At 41.9% G+C, this 14374-nt stretch overlaps 1 protein-coding gene across 2 annotated transcripts in view; it reads right to left on the bottom strand.

Moving 5' to 3' along the window:
• fer1l4 (fer-1 like family member 4) overlaps positions 1–14374 on the bottom strand; it is a 102857-nt gene that overhangs the window by 67652 nt on the left and 20831 nt on the right. For both annotated transcript variants that reach the window (XM_024426383.2, XM_024426382.2), the window contains exons 14-18: positions 11982–12168; positions 4128–4400; positions 802–905; positions 537–645; positions 69–261 (exon numbers count right to left, since the gene is read on the bottom strand). In XM_024426383.2, coding sequence (XP_024282151.1) covers positions 69–261; positions 537–645; positions 802–905; positions 4128–4400; positions 11982–12168 — 866 coding nt within the window. The remainder of the gene's footprint in view (positions 1–68; positions 262–536; positions 646–801; positions 906–4127; positions 4401–11981; positions 12169–14374) is intronic.

Raw genomic sequence — 14374 nt, 5'->3', positions numbered from 1 at the left:
TGGCTGGGGTGCATCCATTGTTAGTTTGTCTGTTGATAATTTATCAGATGAATAAGACTTTGAGTTACCTGTCATACTCAGTAGACTGTGGTCTTCTTGCAGCAGTGATAGAACTGTCCTGTGACCCAGGGATTGGAATATCCTCCCTCTCCAGTTCATCTTCTGATGATTCCAACAGAGACTGTCTCTCACTGCTTAGATCCTCTCTGCTCTGACTCTTCTTTGGATTCACTACCACCTCTGCTGCCTTACCGTAGTTCCCTGTTCACATCCAAAAATACACAACACACAGAATATATCTCAGTGAAAAGACCTTGACAAAATCCATGTTTGATAGAAAAACAATTATGGGCACTGAAAAGTTAACCTGTATTGCAACACTTCAAGGTGGATGTAACTGCACCACCAGGGGCAGATTTCAGTAATGTATTTCATTACATAGGTTATAGTTAGATGATTCCTAATTAACTTGCCACTAATCCCAGCAATGTCTAGTTTCTTATCTTGAAAAAGTGGGCAAAATGTCACAGTATTACCAATGGACAACTCAAAGGTCACTGGCTTGCTTCCAATGATGGGATCAATCATGGTCACTTCAAAGAGGGATGCGAATAGCAAAAATTCATCCTTTTCTCCAAAGAAATTCTGTAAGACAAAATAAGACAAGTTGTAACAAGAACACAAGAAGAGGGGTCTTAAATACTCAAACTTAAACAATCAGGCAGTAATAATGCAGCAAATGGTATGTCAGCGTGGGTTTAATATCGTGTAACGTTTCTGGGGGATGTAGGCGGTGCTGACCTCAGGCAAGGGATGAATCTCCTCCACCTCCACAGTCACAGCCCCGGGTACCTCTGTCCCTGCTTCCTCAGACTCCTCTGTAGGCCCATTAGGGCCTGGTGCTGCTACACATCACACCAACAACAACAAATCACCAAAGCTCGCAGAACAACCTATCCCTTCCTATACTTAGCCTTTAACATGGCTAACTGGAGAGACGCAATCCGAAGCGGTGTAGCCAGCGGGTTTCTCCACGCATCGCGCCGACAGAAACAAACATCTTTCTGGTAAGAAGACGGGCGGGGGCGTATGCCTTATGGCCAACGTGACATGGTGTGATGAAAGAAACATACAGGAACTCAAATCCTTCTGTTCACCTGATTTAGAATTCCTCACAATCAAATGTAGACCGCATTATCTACCAAGAGAATTCTCTTCGATTATAATCACAGCCGTATATATCCCCCAAGCAGACACATCGATGGCTCTGAACGAACTTTATTTAACTCTCTGCAAACTGGAAACGATTTATCCGGAGGCTGCATTCATTGTAGCTGGGGATTTTAACAAGGCTAATCTGAAAACAAGACTCCCTAAATTTTATCAGCATATCGATTGCGCAACCAGGGGTGGAAAGACCCTGGATCATTGTTACTCTAACTTCCGCGACGCATATAAGGCCCTGCCCCGCCCCCTTTCGGAAAAGCTGACCACGACTCCATTTTGTTGATCCCTGCCTACAGACAGAAACTAAAACAAGAAGCTCCCACGCTGAGGTCTGTCCAACGCTGGTCCGACCAAGCTGACTCCACACTCCAAGACTGCTTCCATCACGTGGACTGGGAGATGTTTCGTATTGCGTCAGACAACAACATTGACGAATACGCTGATACGGTGTGCGAGTTCATTAGAACGTGCGTTGAAGATGTCGTTCCCATAGCAACGATTAAAACATTCCCTAACCAGAAACCGTGGATCGATGGCAGCATTCGTGTGAAACTGAAGGCACGAACCACTGCTTTTAATCAGGGCAAGGTGTCTGGTAACATGACTGAATACAAACAGTGCAGCTATTCCCTCCGCAAGGCTATCAAACAAGCTAAGCGCCAGTACAAAGACAAAGTAGAATCTCAATTCAACGGCTCAGACACAAGAGGCATGTGGCAGGGTCTACAGTCAATCACGGACTACAGGAAGAAACCCAGCCCAGTCACGGACCAGGATGTCTTGCTCCCAGGCAGACTAAATAACTTTTTTGCCCGCTTTGAGGACAATACAGTGCCACTGACACGGCCTGCAACGGAAACATGCGGTCTCTCCTTCACTGCAGCCGAAGTGAGTAAGACATTTAAACGTGTTAACCCTCGCAAGGCTGCAGGCCCAGACGGCATCCCCAGCCGCGCCCTCAGAGCATGCGCAGACCAGCTGGCCGGTGTGTTTACGGACATATTCAATCAATCCCTATACCAGTCTGCTGTTCCCACATGCTTCAAGAGGGCCACCATTGTTCCTGTTCCCAAGAAAGCTAAGGTAACTGAGCTAAACGACTACCGCCCCGTAGCACTCACATCCGTCATCATGAAGTGATTTGAGAGACTAGTCAAGGACCACATCACCTCCACCCTACCTGACACCCTTGACCCACTCCAATTTGCTTACCGCCCAAATAGGTCCACAGACGATGCAATCTCAACCACACTGCACACTGCCCTAACCCATCTGGACAAGAGGAATACCTATGTGAGAATGCTGTTCATCGACTACAGCTCGGCATTCAACACCATAGTACCCTCCAAGCTCGTCATCAAGCTCGAGACCCTGGGTCTCGACCCCGCCCTGTGCAACTGGGTACTGGACTTCCTGACGGTCCGCCCCCAGGTGGTGAGGGTAGGCAACAACATCTCCTCCCCGCTGATCCTCAACACTGGGGCCCCACAAGGGTGCGTTCTGAGCCCTCTCCTGTACTCCCTGTTCACCCACGACTGCGTGGCCATGCACGCCTCCAACTCAATCATCAAGTTTGCGGACGACACAACAGTGGTAGGCTTGATTACCAACAACGACGAGACGGCCTACAGGGAGGAGGTGAGGGCCCTCGGAGTGTGGTGTCAGGAAAATAACCTCACACTCAACGTCAACAAAGCTAAGGAGATGATTGTGGACTTCAGGAAACAGCAGAGGGAACACCCCCATCCACATCGATGGAACAGTAGTGGAGAGGGTAGCAAGTTTTAAGTTCCTCGGCATACACATCACAGACAAACTGAATTGGTCCACTCACACAGACAGCATCGTGAGGAAGGCGCAGCAGCGCCTCTTCAACCTCAGGAGGCTGAAGAAATTCGGCTTGTCACCAAAAGCACTCACAAACTTCTACAGATGCACAATCGAGAGCATCCTGGCGGGCTGTATCACCGCCTGGTATGGCAACTGCACCGCCCTCAACCGTAAGGCTCTCCAGAGGGTAGTGAGGTCTGCACAACGCATCACCGGGGCAAACTACCTGCCCTCCAGGACACCTACACCACCCGATGCTACAGGAAGGCCATAAAGATCATCAAGGACATCAACCACCCGAGCCACTGCCTGTTCACCCCGCTGTCATCCAGAAGGCGAGGTCAGTACAGGTGCATCAAAGCTGGGATCGAGAGACTGAAAAACAGCTTCTATCTCAAGGCCATCAGACTGTTAAACAGCCACCACTAACATTGAGTGGCTACTGCCAACACACTGTCAATGACACTGACTCTACTCCAGCCACTTTAATCATGGGAATTGATGGGAAATGATGTAAATATATCACTAGCCACTTTAAACAATGCTACCTTATATAATGTTACTTACCCTACATTATTCATCTCATATGCATACGTTGATACTGTACTCTATATCATCGACTGCATCCTTATGTAATACATGTATCACTAGCCACTTTAACTATGCCACTTGGTTTACATACTTATCTCATATGTATATACTGTACTCGATATCATCTACTGTATCTTGCCTATGCTGCTCTGTACCATCACTCATTCATATATCCTTATGTACATATTCTTTATCCCCTTACACTGTGTTATAAGACAGTAGTTTTTTTGGAATTGTTAGTTAGATTACTTGTTCGTTATTACTGCATTGTCGGAACTAGAAGCACAAGCATTTCGCTACACTCGCATTAACATCTGCTAACCATGTGTATGTGACAAATAAAATTTGATTTGATTTGATTTGAACTGATGGCACTGCACTATACCATAAAACAACATCGCACAGATCAACTAACAACATACTACACTGTAATCCAAAATACAACAACCATTGTAACTTGTACAATAACTGTTTGCTACCTTCTTGCTTCTTTTCCTTGGACTTCCGGCTCTTCTTCTTGAGGGAGAGCTTGCCAAGGGCGCTCCTGGCACCGGCTGTGGCCTTGCTGTTCTCCACGGCAGCATTGTTGGGGGAGGAGTAAACCTCCACGCTGAGGGACAGTAGCATGCGGCCCCGGTAGAAAATGCCCTCGCTCAGACCTTCGTTCAGAACCTGGTGGATGTCGCCCAGGGCAGAGTTCTGGGGGGAGCCGTACAGGTTGATCCAGGACGGGCCAAAGGTGGGGTTGAACCCTGGAGAGGATGGAAAGGATGAACCCAGGGAGACCACACCAGAGAGAGGGGAAGGATAATGTCATTACTGAGAGATACAGTATAATTGAGAGATGGATGTTTACATCAAATTTGTAATAGACAGGACCAAAGACGGTAACAGCTCCTACAAATACCATCTCCATAATGCATTATAAGTGCATTAATGTTATGAGATATGCATAATGCAATATAATACACAGCATAATAATACCGTAATGTAATTATATCATACAGCATTATGAACGGGCAAAATGTTGCCTAATTAACATTGTGATACATATTTGTTGACGAAGAGGGTAGAATGTGAATATATCCCTTGATAATAATTTTTATAAGGCATTATGACAGTACACATTGTATTATACAGTGGGGCAAAAACGTATTTAGTCAGCCACCAATTGTGCAAGTTCTCCCACTTAAAAAGATGAGAGAGGCCTGTAATTTTCATCATAGGTACACTTCAACTATGACAGACAAAATGAGGAAAAAAAATCCAGAAAATCACAGTGTAGGATTTTTTATGAATTTATTTGCAAATTATGGTGGAACATAAGTATTTGGTCAATAACAAAAGTTTGTCTCAATACTTTGTTATATACCCTTTGTTGGCAATGACAGAGATCAAACGTTTTCTGTAAGTCTTCACAAGGTTTTCACACACTGTTGCTGGTATTTTGGCCCATTCCTCCATGCAGATCTCCTCTAGAGCAGTGATGTTTTGGGGCTGTTGCTGGGCAACACAGACTTTCAACTCCCTCCAAAGATTTTCTATGGGGTTGAGATCTGGAGGCTGGCTAGGCCACTCCAGGACCTTGAAATGCTTCTTACGAAGCCACTTCTTCGTTGCCTGGGTGGTGTGTTTGGGATCATTGTCATGCTGAAAGACCCAGCCACATTTAATCTTCAATGCCCTTGCTGGTGGAAGGAGGTTTTCTCTCAAAATCTCACGATACATGGCCCCATTCATTCTTTCCTTTACACAGATCAGTCATCCTGGTCCCTTTGCAGAAAAACAGCCCCAAAGCATGATGTTTCTACCCCCATGCTTCACAGTAGGTATGGTGTTCTTTGGATGCAACTCAGCATTCTTTGTCCTCCAAACACGACGAGTTGAGTTTTTACCAAAAAGTTATATTTTGGTTTCATCTGACCATATGACATTCTACCAATCTTCTTCTGGATCATCCAAATGCTCTCTAGCAAACATCAGACGGGCCTGGACATGTACTGGCTTAAGCAGGGGGACACGTCGGGCACTGCAGGATTTGAGTCCCTGGCGGCGTTGTGTGTTTCTGATGGTAGGCTTTGTTACTTTGGTCCCAGCTCTCTGCAGGTCATTCACTAGGTCCCCCCGTGTGGTTCTGGGATTTTTGCTCACCGTTCTTGTGATCATGTTGACCCCACGGGGTGAGATCTTGCGTGGAGCCCCAGATCGAGGGAGATTATCAGTGGTCTTGTATGTCTTCCATTTACTAATAATTGCTCCCACAGTTGATTTCTTCAAACCGAGCTGCTTACCTATTGCAGATTCAGTCTTCCCAGCCTGGTGCAGGTCTACAATTTTGTTTCTGGTGTCCTTTGACAGCTCTTTGGTCTTGGCCATAGTGGAGTTTGGAGTGTGACTATTTGAGGTTGTGGACAGGTGTCTTTTAATACTGATAACAAGTTCAAACAGGTGCCATTAATACAGGTAACAAGTGGAGGACAGAGGAGCCTCTTAAAGAAGAAGTTACAGGTCTGTGAGAGTCAGAAATCTTGCTTGTTTGTAGGTGACCAAATACTTATTTTCCACCATAATTTGCAAATAAATTCATAAAAAATCCTACAATGTGATTTTCTGGATTTATTTTCTCATTTTGTCTGTCATAGTTGAAGTGTACCTATGATGAAAATTGCAGGCCTCTCTCATCTTTTTAAGTGGGAGAACTTGCACAATTGGTGGCTGACTAAGTACTTTTTTGCCCCACTGTACATGGGTGGAAATGGGGGGGAACCGGGTTCCTGGAGTGAAATCCCAGGGAGAACCCTGGGAAATCCTTTTGTCATGCAAAAATAAATGGCCATTTTACATTGAATTCAATTAGTGAAATAATTTTGATTCGTAAGAATTGGTTCCCAGAGTATTTTTTTTCCATTTCCATTTCCATACATCTTTTCCATTTCCATACATCTTTATCACCAGTTATAAACACCCGTGTTGTGCATGCATAGCATTATGCATAATACAATATAAATGTGCATTATAAAGAAGTTATTATAAGGTATTACTTAAGACAATTCCTATATTTTTATAGTGAATCCCTTCCCCCAAGAAAAACCTGTATCATTCTGTCGATAGTAGCTTTGGACCGCAACATGGATGTTGACAAGACATTGGGCTTAGATGTATCATAGTTGTGCGAGGCTCCAGTGCCTGGCGTCTGAAATCAATACAGACCTAAAGTATACCGTTTCACCCCAAAAACCTTTCCTGTCAACAAAGGCATATTCATAATCTCCAAGAACAATACTTACCACCAGGCAAAATGTTAAACTCTGACTCATTAGATACATTTAGATGATATAAGATGTATCAAAACATGCTTAGTGCTGTTAGAAAGGTAAGAACTGTGGGATCCTGATACACGTGTCACCCACAACTTGACTATTACAGAGCCAGAGCAACAGCAGGCAAAGAAAAGCATTTTTTTTTAAAAACATTTTATAAAAATAAAAAAAAGTTTTGTTATTTTGTCCCCATGTTGGGGAATAAAATATTTGAAAGTCTAGGTTTTAAATAAAATATCTCACTAATTTAGGGTGACCACATTTAAAATACCCAAATGGGGGACAGCAGGATGATATTGTGGGACATTCATTGTCCAGTGTATCCAACATGAATCATTTTCAGACACAGCACTCCCCCCTTTGGAAGATGCATAAAATGCAGACATATATTGCAACATGCCCAAACATAGTAAATATTTTTTTTAAATAATAGACACCCTCAAACCCCAAATAAGGCATACCAAATTTCAAAATGATAATTCTTCACATTTTGCTGTGAAACATCCAAACTACATCTGCATGCCAATCATTTGATCTCAATCATTTTTATGGGAATATGCATTTAGATCTTTTTAAGCCAATTAGAGCAGATGGTGTTAACAAACTATATAGCCTTTATGTATGTTGTTTAAATTGAAGCACATTCTGCCTAGCGGCGCACGCTGCTGAGTTTTGGACGCACGCCAATCATTTTTTGACTATTCGGCTAACCATCCTAAAATATTATTAGAAATGAGGTGGTGTTTTTGATGTAACAGTAAGACTGCTATTATATCTGTTTCTGTTATGTAGAATACTAATAATGATTATGTGATCTTCCAAGACATTGATTCAGCTTTGATCTAACTTTACTAAATGAGCACCATTGTGAGGATGCAGTGCGCTCCAGCAGCATTACACCCCTGCTCCTACTGCACCAAACAAGCTAATTGATGAGCACCAAGTACTACTATTTTGCCTTGCGCAAAATGTGATGATACAGAAACGAGAGACCACGTGTGGCTGTTTTATGAAAATCTGGGAATATTTAGCCAAGGAAATATTTCTGGTTGGTCTCAGGGAATGTAACAGTTAGGAATGGAGACGTTCGAAATTGAGTAAAGTAGCAGCAAATATGTTGAATGAGCAACTAATGAGCATGGAGAGCCTCACAAGTTTGACAAAATTTACTTGTCTTTCAGTCTAAAATGTACTTACTTTGGTAGCTCTTAGTCAGAAGTACACTTTTTGTAAGAAGTTAGGAAGTTAGGACAGCTAACTGTCCTCTCCAAATTTTGCTGGAATTTCAACCTGGACTCAGGGTTAGGTAACATAGTAAACTATGGAATAACACATATGGAATCATGTAGTAACAAAAAAAGTGTTAAACAAATCCAAATATATTTTATATTTGAGATTTGTCAAAGTAGCCACCCTTTGATTTGATGACAGCTTTGCACACTCTTGGCATTCTCTCAACCAGCTTCATGAGGTAGTCACTTGGAATGCATTTCAATGAACAGGTGTGCCTTGTTAAATGTTCATTTGTGGAATTTCTTTCCTTCTTCGTGCATTTGAGCCAAATCAGTTGTGTTGTGACAAGGTCGGGGTGGTATACAGATGATAGTCCTATTTGGTTAAAGACCAAGTCCATATTATGGCAAGAACAGCTCAAATAACCAAAGAGAAACGACAGTCCATCATTACTTTAACACATAAAGTTCAGTCAATACGGATAATTTCAAGAACTTTGTGCAGTTTAAAAAAAAACAAAGCGCTATGAAGAAACTGGCTCTGGGAAGACCCAGAGTTACCTCTGCTGCAGAGGATAAGTTCATTAGAGTTAACTGCACCTCCGACTGCAGTCAAAATAAATGCTTCACAGAGTTCAAGTAACAGACACATCTTAACATCAACTGTTCAGAGATTGCGTGAAGCAGGCCTTCATGGTCGAATTGCTGCAAAGAAACAACTAATACAGGACACCAATAAGAAGAAGAGACTTGCTTGGGCCAAGAAACACGAGCAATGGACATTAGACCGGTGGAAATCTGTCCTTTGGTCTGATGATTCTAAATTATGAGGATTTCGGTTCCAACCGCCGCGTCTTTGTGAGACGCAGAGGAGATGAACAGATGATCTCCGCATGTGTGGTTCGCACAGTGAGGCATGGAGGAGGTGTGATGGTTTGGGGGTGCTTTGCTGATGACACTGTGTGATTTGTTTACAATTCAAGGCACACTTAACCAGCATGGCTACAACATCATTCTGTAGCGATACGCCATCCCATCTGGTTTGCTCTTAGTCGGACTTTCATTTGTTGTTGTTTTTTCAACAGGACACTGACCCAACACACCGCCGCGCTGTGGAAGGGCTATTTGACCAAGAAGGAGAATGATGGAGGGCTGCATCAGATGACCTGGCCTTCACAATCATCCGACCTCAACCCAATTGAGATGATTTGGGATGAGTTGGACTGCAGAGTGAACGAAAAGCAGCAAACAAGTGCTCAGCATATGTGGGAAATCCTTCAAGACTGTTGGAAAAGCATTCCTCATGAAGCTGGTTGAGAGAATGCCAAGAGTGTGCAAAGCTGTCATTAAGGCAAAGGGTGGCTACTTTGAAGAATCTCAAATATACAATATATGTTGATTTGTTTAACACTTTTTTTGTTACTACATGATTCCATATGTGTTATTTCATAGTTTTGATGTCTTCACTATTATTCTACAATGTAGAAAATAGTAAAAATAATCATTTTTAAAAATCCTGGGATGAGTAGGTGTGTCTAAACTTTTTACTGGTACTGTATATATTTTCATAATGAGACAGGTTGAAATGTCTGACTGAAATACCAACCTGGACTCAGGGGTAAATGTAACATAGTAAAAGTAAATCTAGGGCATAAAGAGACAGGTTGGAATGTCTGACTTAAATACAATGTATTCATTGTCCATCAACCATTTCATATGACATGTTATGAATTACAATTTGTACGATATATTACGAATTTCAATTGGAACAATATGTTACGAATTGCAATTTATACAATATGTACCATTCTCTAAGGCCCGGCCACCTTGGTTACTGTTGCAACCTCGGTCAACATTATCCCGGGAAGCCCATATCCCCATACGAACCACTGGCAAAATCCCATTGATCTCAAACTGTGTTTTTAATACACAATTAAATTAAACACTACCCCTTCAGGAGACTCTCGGATAATCAGGAGACTCTTGGATATGTTGTGGTGGACTGTCATTACAATTGCTTCATGGGATCCTGGTTAAAACCACTAAAAGTATAAGCCGTTGGAGGAGGGGTGGGGTACTAAGCTAACATACAGTATGGAATTGTTTTAAAGTTGGTCATACCATGGATCATTTAGCTATTTGATTTAGAATTTTAGGACCCCTTTAGGTATTAAACAAAATATTTGATAAAATATTGAATTTGGCTCTTTACTACTATGGCCCATAGAAACGTATTGAATAGCACATTAATAAATGGGAGAAAAAAAATAATACGAAATAAGGTTTTGAAGTGTTCTATATCTAGGAGATCTAAGAAAGTTTCAGGTAATATTTGAGCTTTTTTGGAAACATATTTAACCCCATATTTACCTCCATACTTTCATTCCTTTGTATGTGTTACCTTCAGATGAGTCTTGTGACACTTGTGTGGTTCGTAGAGCCAAAACCTTTCGGATGTTAAGGACGTTTTCGTGAGAAGACCGATTTTCGGGATGTCTCATGGTCTGACAATCACTGCTGTAGCTCAGCCACCTTCCACCGCAGGCGCAAGGACGACGTAGGCGGATGCGGTGGATTGCCAATGGAAAAACCCTGACATCTATAGCTTAAACTGACGGATTTTGATTGGGATTTTTTAGATTGATGTATGCGTGGATTTTAAATTAGGACTTTAATTGAAGGTTGTAGTGTGGCTAGCCACTGGATGGCTCTGAATGCACTGTCAGCACTGTTACTAACCACTTTTGGAGCTAACTGGTGTCGACAGCAGATGAGAGTTGTATTCATAACATGAATAACTTAGCTAATATACATATATTTTTTAAATAAGTTATTTTAACTGGCTAGCTAGCTAGTGTTAGCAACATTGGGTGGTCAATAAGACTGAGAGCTAGCTAACCAGCTGAGCTAGCAAACAATGTAACAAAAGTATAATTTCGGATTCTAAAAGATATTCCATCAACAGGCTCTGTATTTCAGGAATCCCAATAGCATGTACCCCTGGTGCACTGTTTAATTATTTAGCCATTTAAACAATTTGTTTTTGGATGAAAATGTATCAACTTTTGCAATGCCCTCAATGGCTTCCATGCGTTTAAAATGTAAGCTTGTCCAAGGTGTCGGACTCAACAACAGTTGATTGGTTGCCTCAAATTCTGGGGCGCGGCTTAGCAAAGGGTAAATCATCATTCTAAAAGGATTGTAGTTTTTTAAGAGGGAAAAAAGTTACATATTTTAACTAATGGTGGCGCTCTAAACATGCACGGTTCCCATAGGTGTAGGGGTTGTACAACGAGCCATGCCTTCATTTTTCGTATTACAGGAATTACAGTACATAGAAGAAAAGCTAAAGTCGTAACCTCTTCACTGATGTAATCAGATCTCATGTCTAATTCCCAGTGCGTCCACTAACCACAGTAGCAGATCACATGACATGACTTGGCCACTTGAAACCAGATGTGTCTGGTTTGATCTGGTTTGGGTAGCGAACTGAACTGATTTTCAAGCCTTGACAATTTAAAACTGCCTGGTGGTAAGTATTGTTCCTAGAGATTATGGATATGCCTTTGTTGAAGGGATTTTTGGGGGGATGAAACCGTTCACACTTTAGGCCTGTATAGATTTAGGACGGCAGGCACTGGAACCTCACGCAACTAGGATCCATCTAAGCCCAAAGTCCCATCAAGATCCTAGTTGTGGTCAGGATCCAACTTGTGGTCAGAAGCTATGTCGATAGTAGTTTGCTAAAGGGAGAGTTTAGGTCTTCTGCTGCAGACGCTACCATTTCTGTTGGGGTTGGAGATTTGCTGCATGTCAAGAAAGTGTGTCCCCACTGCCACATCGCCAATGTTGGCATCATCCAGGATCTGCACTTTGATTCGCCGGGCAAGGGGAGGAAACTGCTCGATGAAAGAAATCTGCTCATTCCACTCAGGAGTGTTGGTGTTGGACTCCACTGACGTCTCACCCTTTAATAAAAAGCAGTATTTCTCAATTGAAGCAGTCCATTGATGAATTCACATACTGTAGGTCTTACAATTAAATTGTAAAAATCAGGCTAATTTCATTTTAGATAAAGGTTAATTATTTGATTTAACAAACTCCCAAAAGCCGGAGAGCGGTTAAGTGCTATTGTAATCCTATCCCTAGTCTTACAGTACATCAAGAGAAGGAATGCAGTAAAGGAAATATAGGGTTGTGCCGTGATGTGAATGAGGTGATAAGGCAGCCACAGTGACACACTCCATTTGTTTGGAAACAGTGGTGTGTTTGCCATTACCTTACCAGGAAAGACAGAGTGTACTGTACAAATAAAGGGACCACAACCCAGTAAACAAATAGTGGGTGTATTGTAAGAGTGAGTGTTGTTGGGAGTTGAGGCATAGAAACACAAGCATATCACAGGGAGGACATAGATGGCTTGTGTGAGACCAGGTGGGTACAGGTGAGATGAACTCAAATAAGGAAGAGACATCCCATATTAAAAAATATTACAATTTACTATATAATACTGCTGTACTTACACACTGTAGTGTCCCTCGTTCATGTGTAGCACTTACAATTGACAAACTGGATCCTGGTCTGGTTAAGTGTGCAACTCCCATCAATGTTGGCTCAATAACCAAAAATTTTTATTTAACATTGTTATCAGGAAATATTCCAAAAGTATGGAATATCAGCTCTTGTGCTGAGACTCCATTATGTTTAATTAGGCAGCCCAGTTAAGAACACATTCTTATTTACAATGAAAGCCTACCCCGGCCAAACCCTAATCCGGACGACGCTGGGCCAATTGTGCGCAGCCCTACGGGACTCCCAATCATGTCCGGTTGTGATACAACCTGGAATTGAACCAGGGTCTATAGTGACGCCTCTAGCACGGAGATGCAGTGCCTTAGACTGCTGCGCCACTCGGGGCCCTAATTATAGCCCCATTTCAAGGCTTCGTTGTCTAACTAAGATTCTTGAATCCTTGGTAAATTAACAACTTTTCTCTTTTCTATCCGAGAAATGTATTTTGAATGTAACCCAATCATGGTTTAGGTATTAGGCATTGCACTATTACAGCAATCACTTTAGTTGCTAATGATCTTGTCAATGCTTTAGACACTAAAATGAAATGTGCTGCTTTGTTTGTGGACCTGTCAAAATCTTTTGATACTATTGAACATTTTATTAAATAAGTTGTCCTCGATAGGCCTGAGCTCTGACGCCTGTTCATGTTTTCATGATTATCTTAGTGACCGAACTCACGCCATCGTGATTGATGGGGTTAAAGGAAAACTCCACCCAAAAAACAATCTTTTTCTATTTCTTTTGAAAACTTGATTGCTGACAAGCAAAACATTTCGGGACTATGTCAACAATGAACTAATGAAACAAATACCAAAAGATCGTTTTGGGTGGAATTTTCCTTTAAGTCCGAATTTCTTGAAGTACGTAAAGGTGTTTCGTGGGGTTGAAACTAGGACTTCTTCGTTTCATTTTTTAGAAAAATGCTATTGGTCAATCGAAATGTAATTTAATCGATATGCAGATGACACTATTATGTACGCAATTTCCCTAACTGCTAACCTGGCTGTGACAAGATTACAGTCTGATTTTTCAGTTGTGCAGGAAGTCCTTACTGATTTAAAACTCGTACTTAATACGTGCAAAACAAATATGTTGTTTTCAAGTTCATGTAAGATTGTCTCAGCTGGATTACATCTTTACTCATCGGATGGTTCTTTAATCGAACGAGTCCCTGCATACAAATGCCTTGGTATGTAGAATGACAATGATTTATTGTTTAAAAAAAACTTACGACTGACCTCGTTTAGAAACTAAGATTTAAAGTGGCTTTTTTTTTACAGAAACAGATCTGGTCTCTTTCTAAGCAGTAGGAAGCAGATTATTCAGTCAATCTTTCTCCCTGTTCTTGATTATGGTGATACTATTTATCAAAGTGCAGCTGCTTTTAATCGTAAACACTTGGATGCCGTTTTATCACAGGAGACAGTTGTAGCCTAGTGGTTAGAGTGTTGGGCCAGTAACCGAAAGGCTGCTAGATCGAATCCCCGAGCTGACAAGGTAAAAATCTGCCGTTCTGCCCCTGAACAAGGCAGTTAACCCACTGTTCCTAGGCTGTCATTGTAAATAAGAATTTGTTCTTATTAACTGACTTGCCTAGTT

The sequence above is a fragment of the Oncorhynchus tshawytscha genome, linkage group LG07 (genome assembly GCF_018296145.1).
Source record: "Oncorhynchus tshawytscha isolate Ot180627B linkage group LG07, Otsh_v2.0, whole genome shotgun sequence".
NCBI classification, from domain to species: Eukaryota; Metazoa; Chordata; class Actinopteri; order Salmoniformes; family Salmonidae; genus Oncorhynchus; species Oncorhynchus tshawytscha.
The sequence above is the reverse complement of the archived record's forward strand: the minus strand, read 5'-3'. Positions and strand labels throughout refer to the sequence as shown.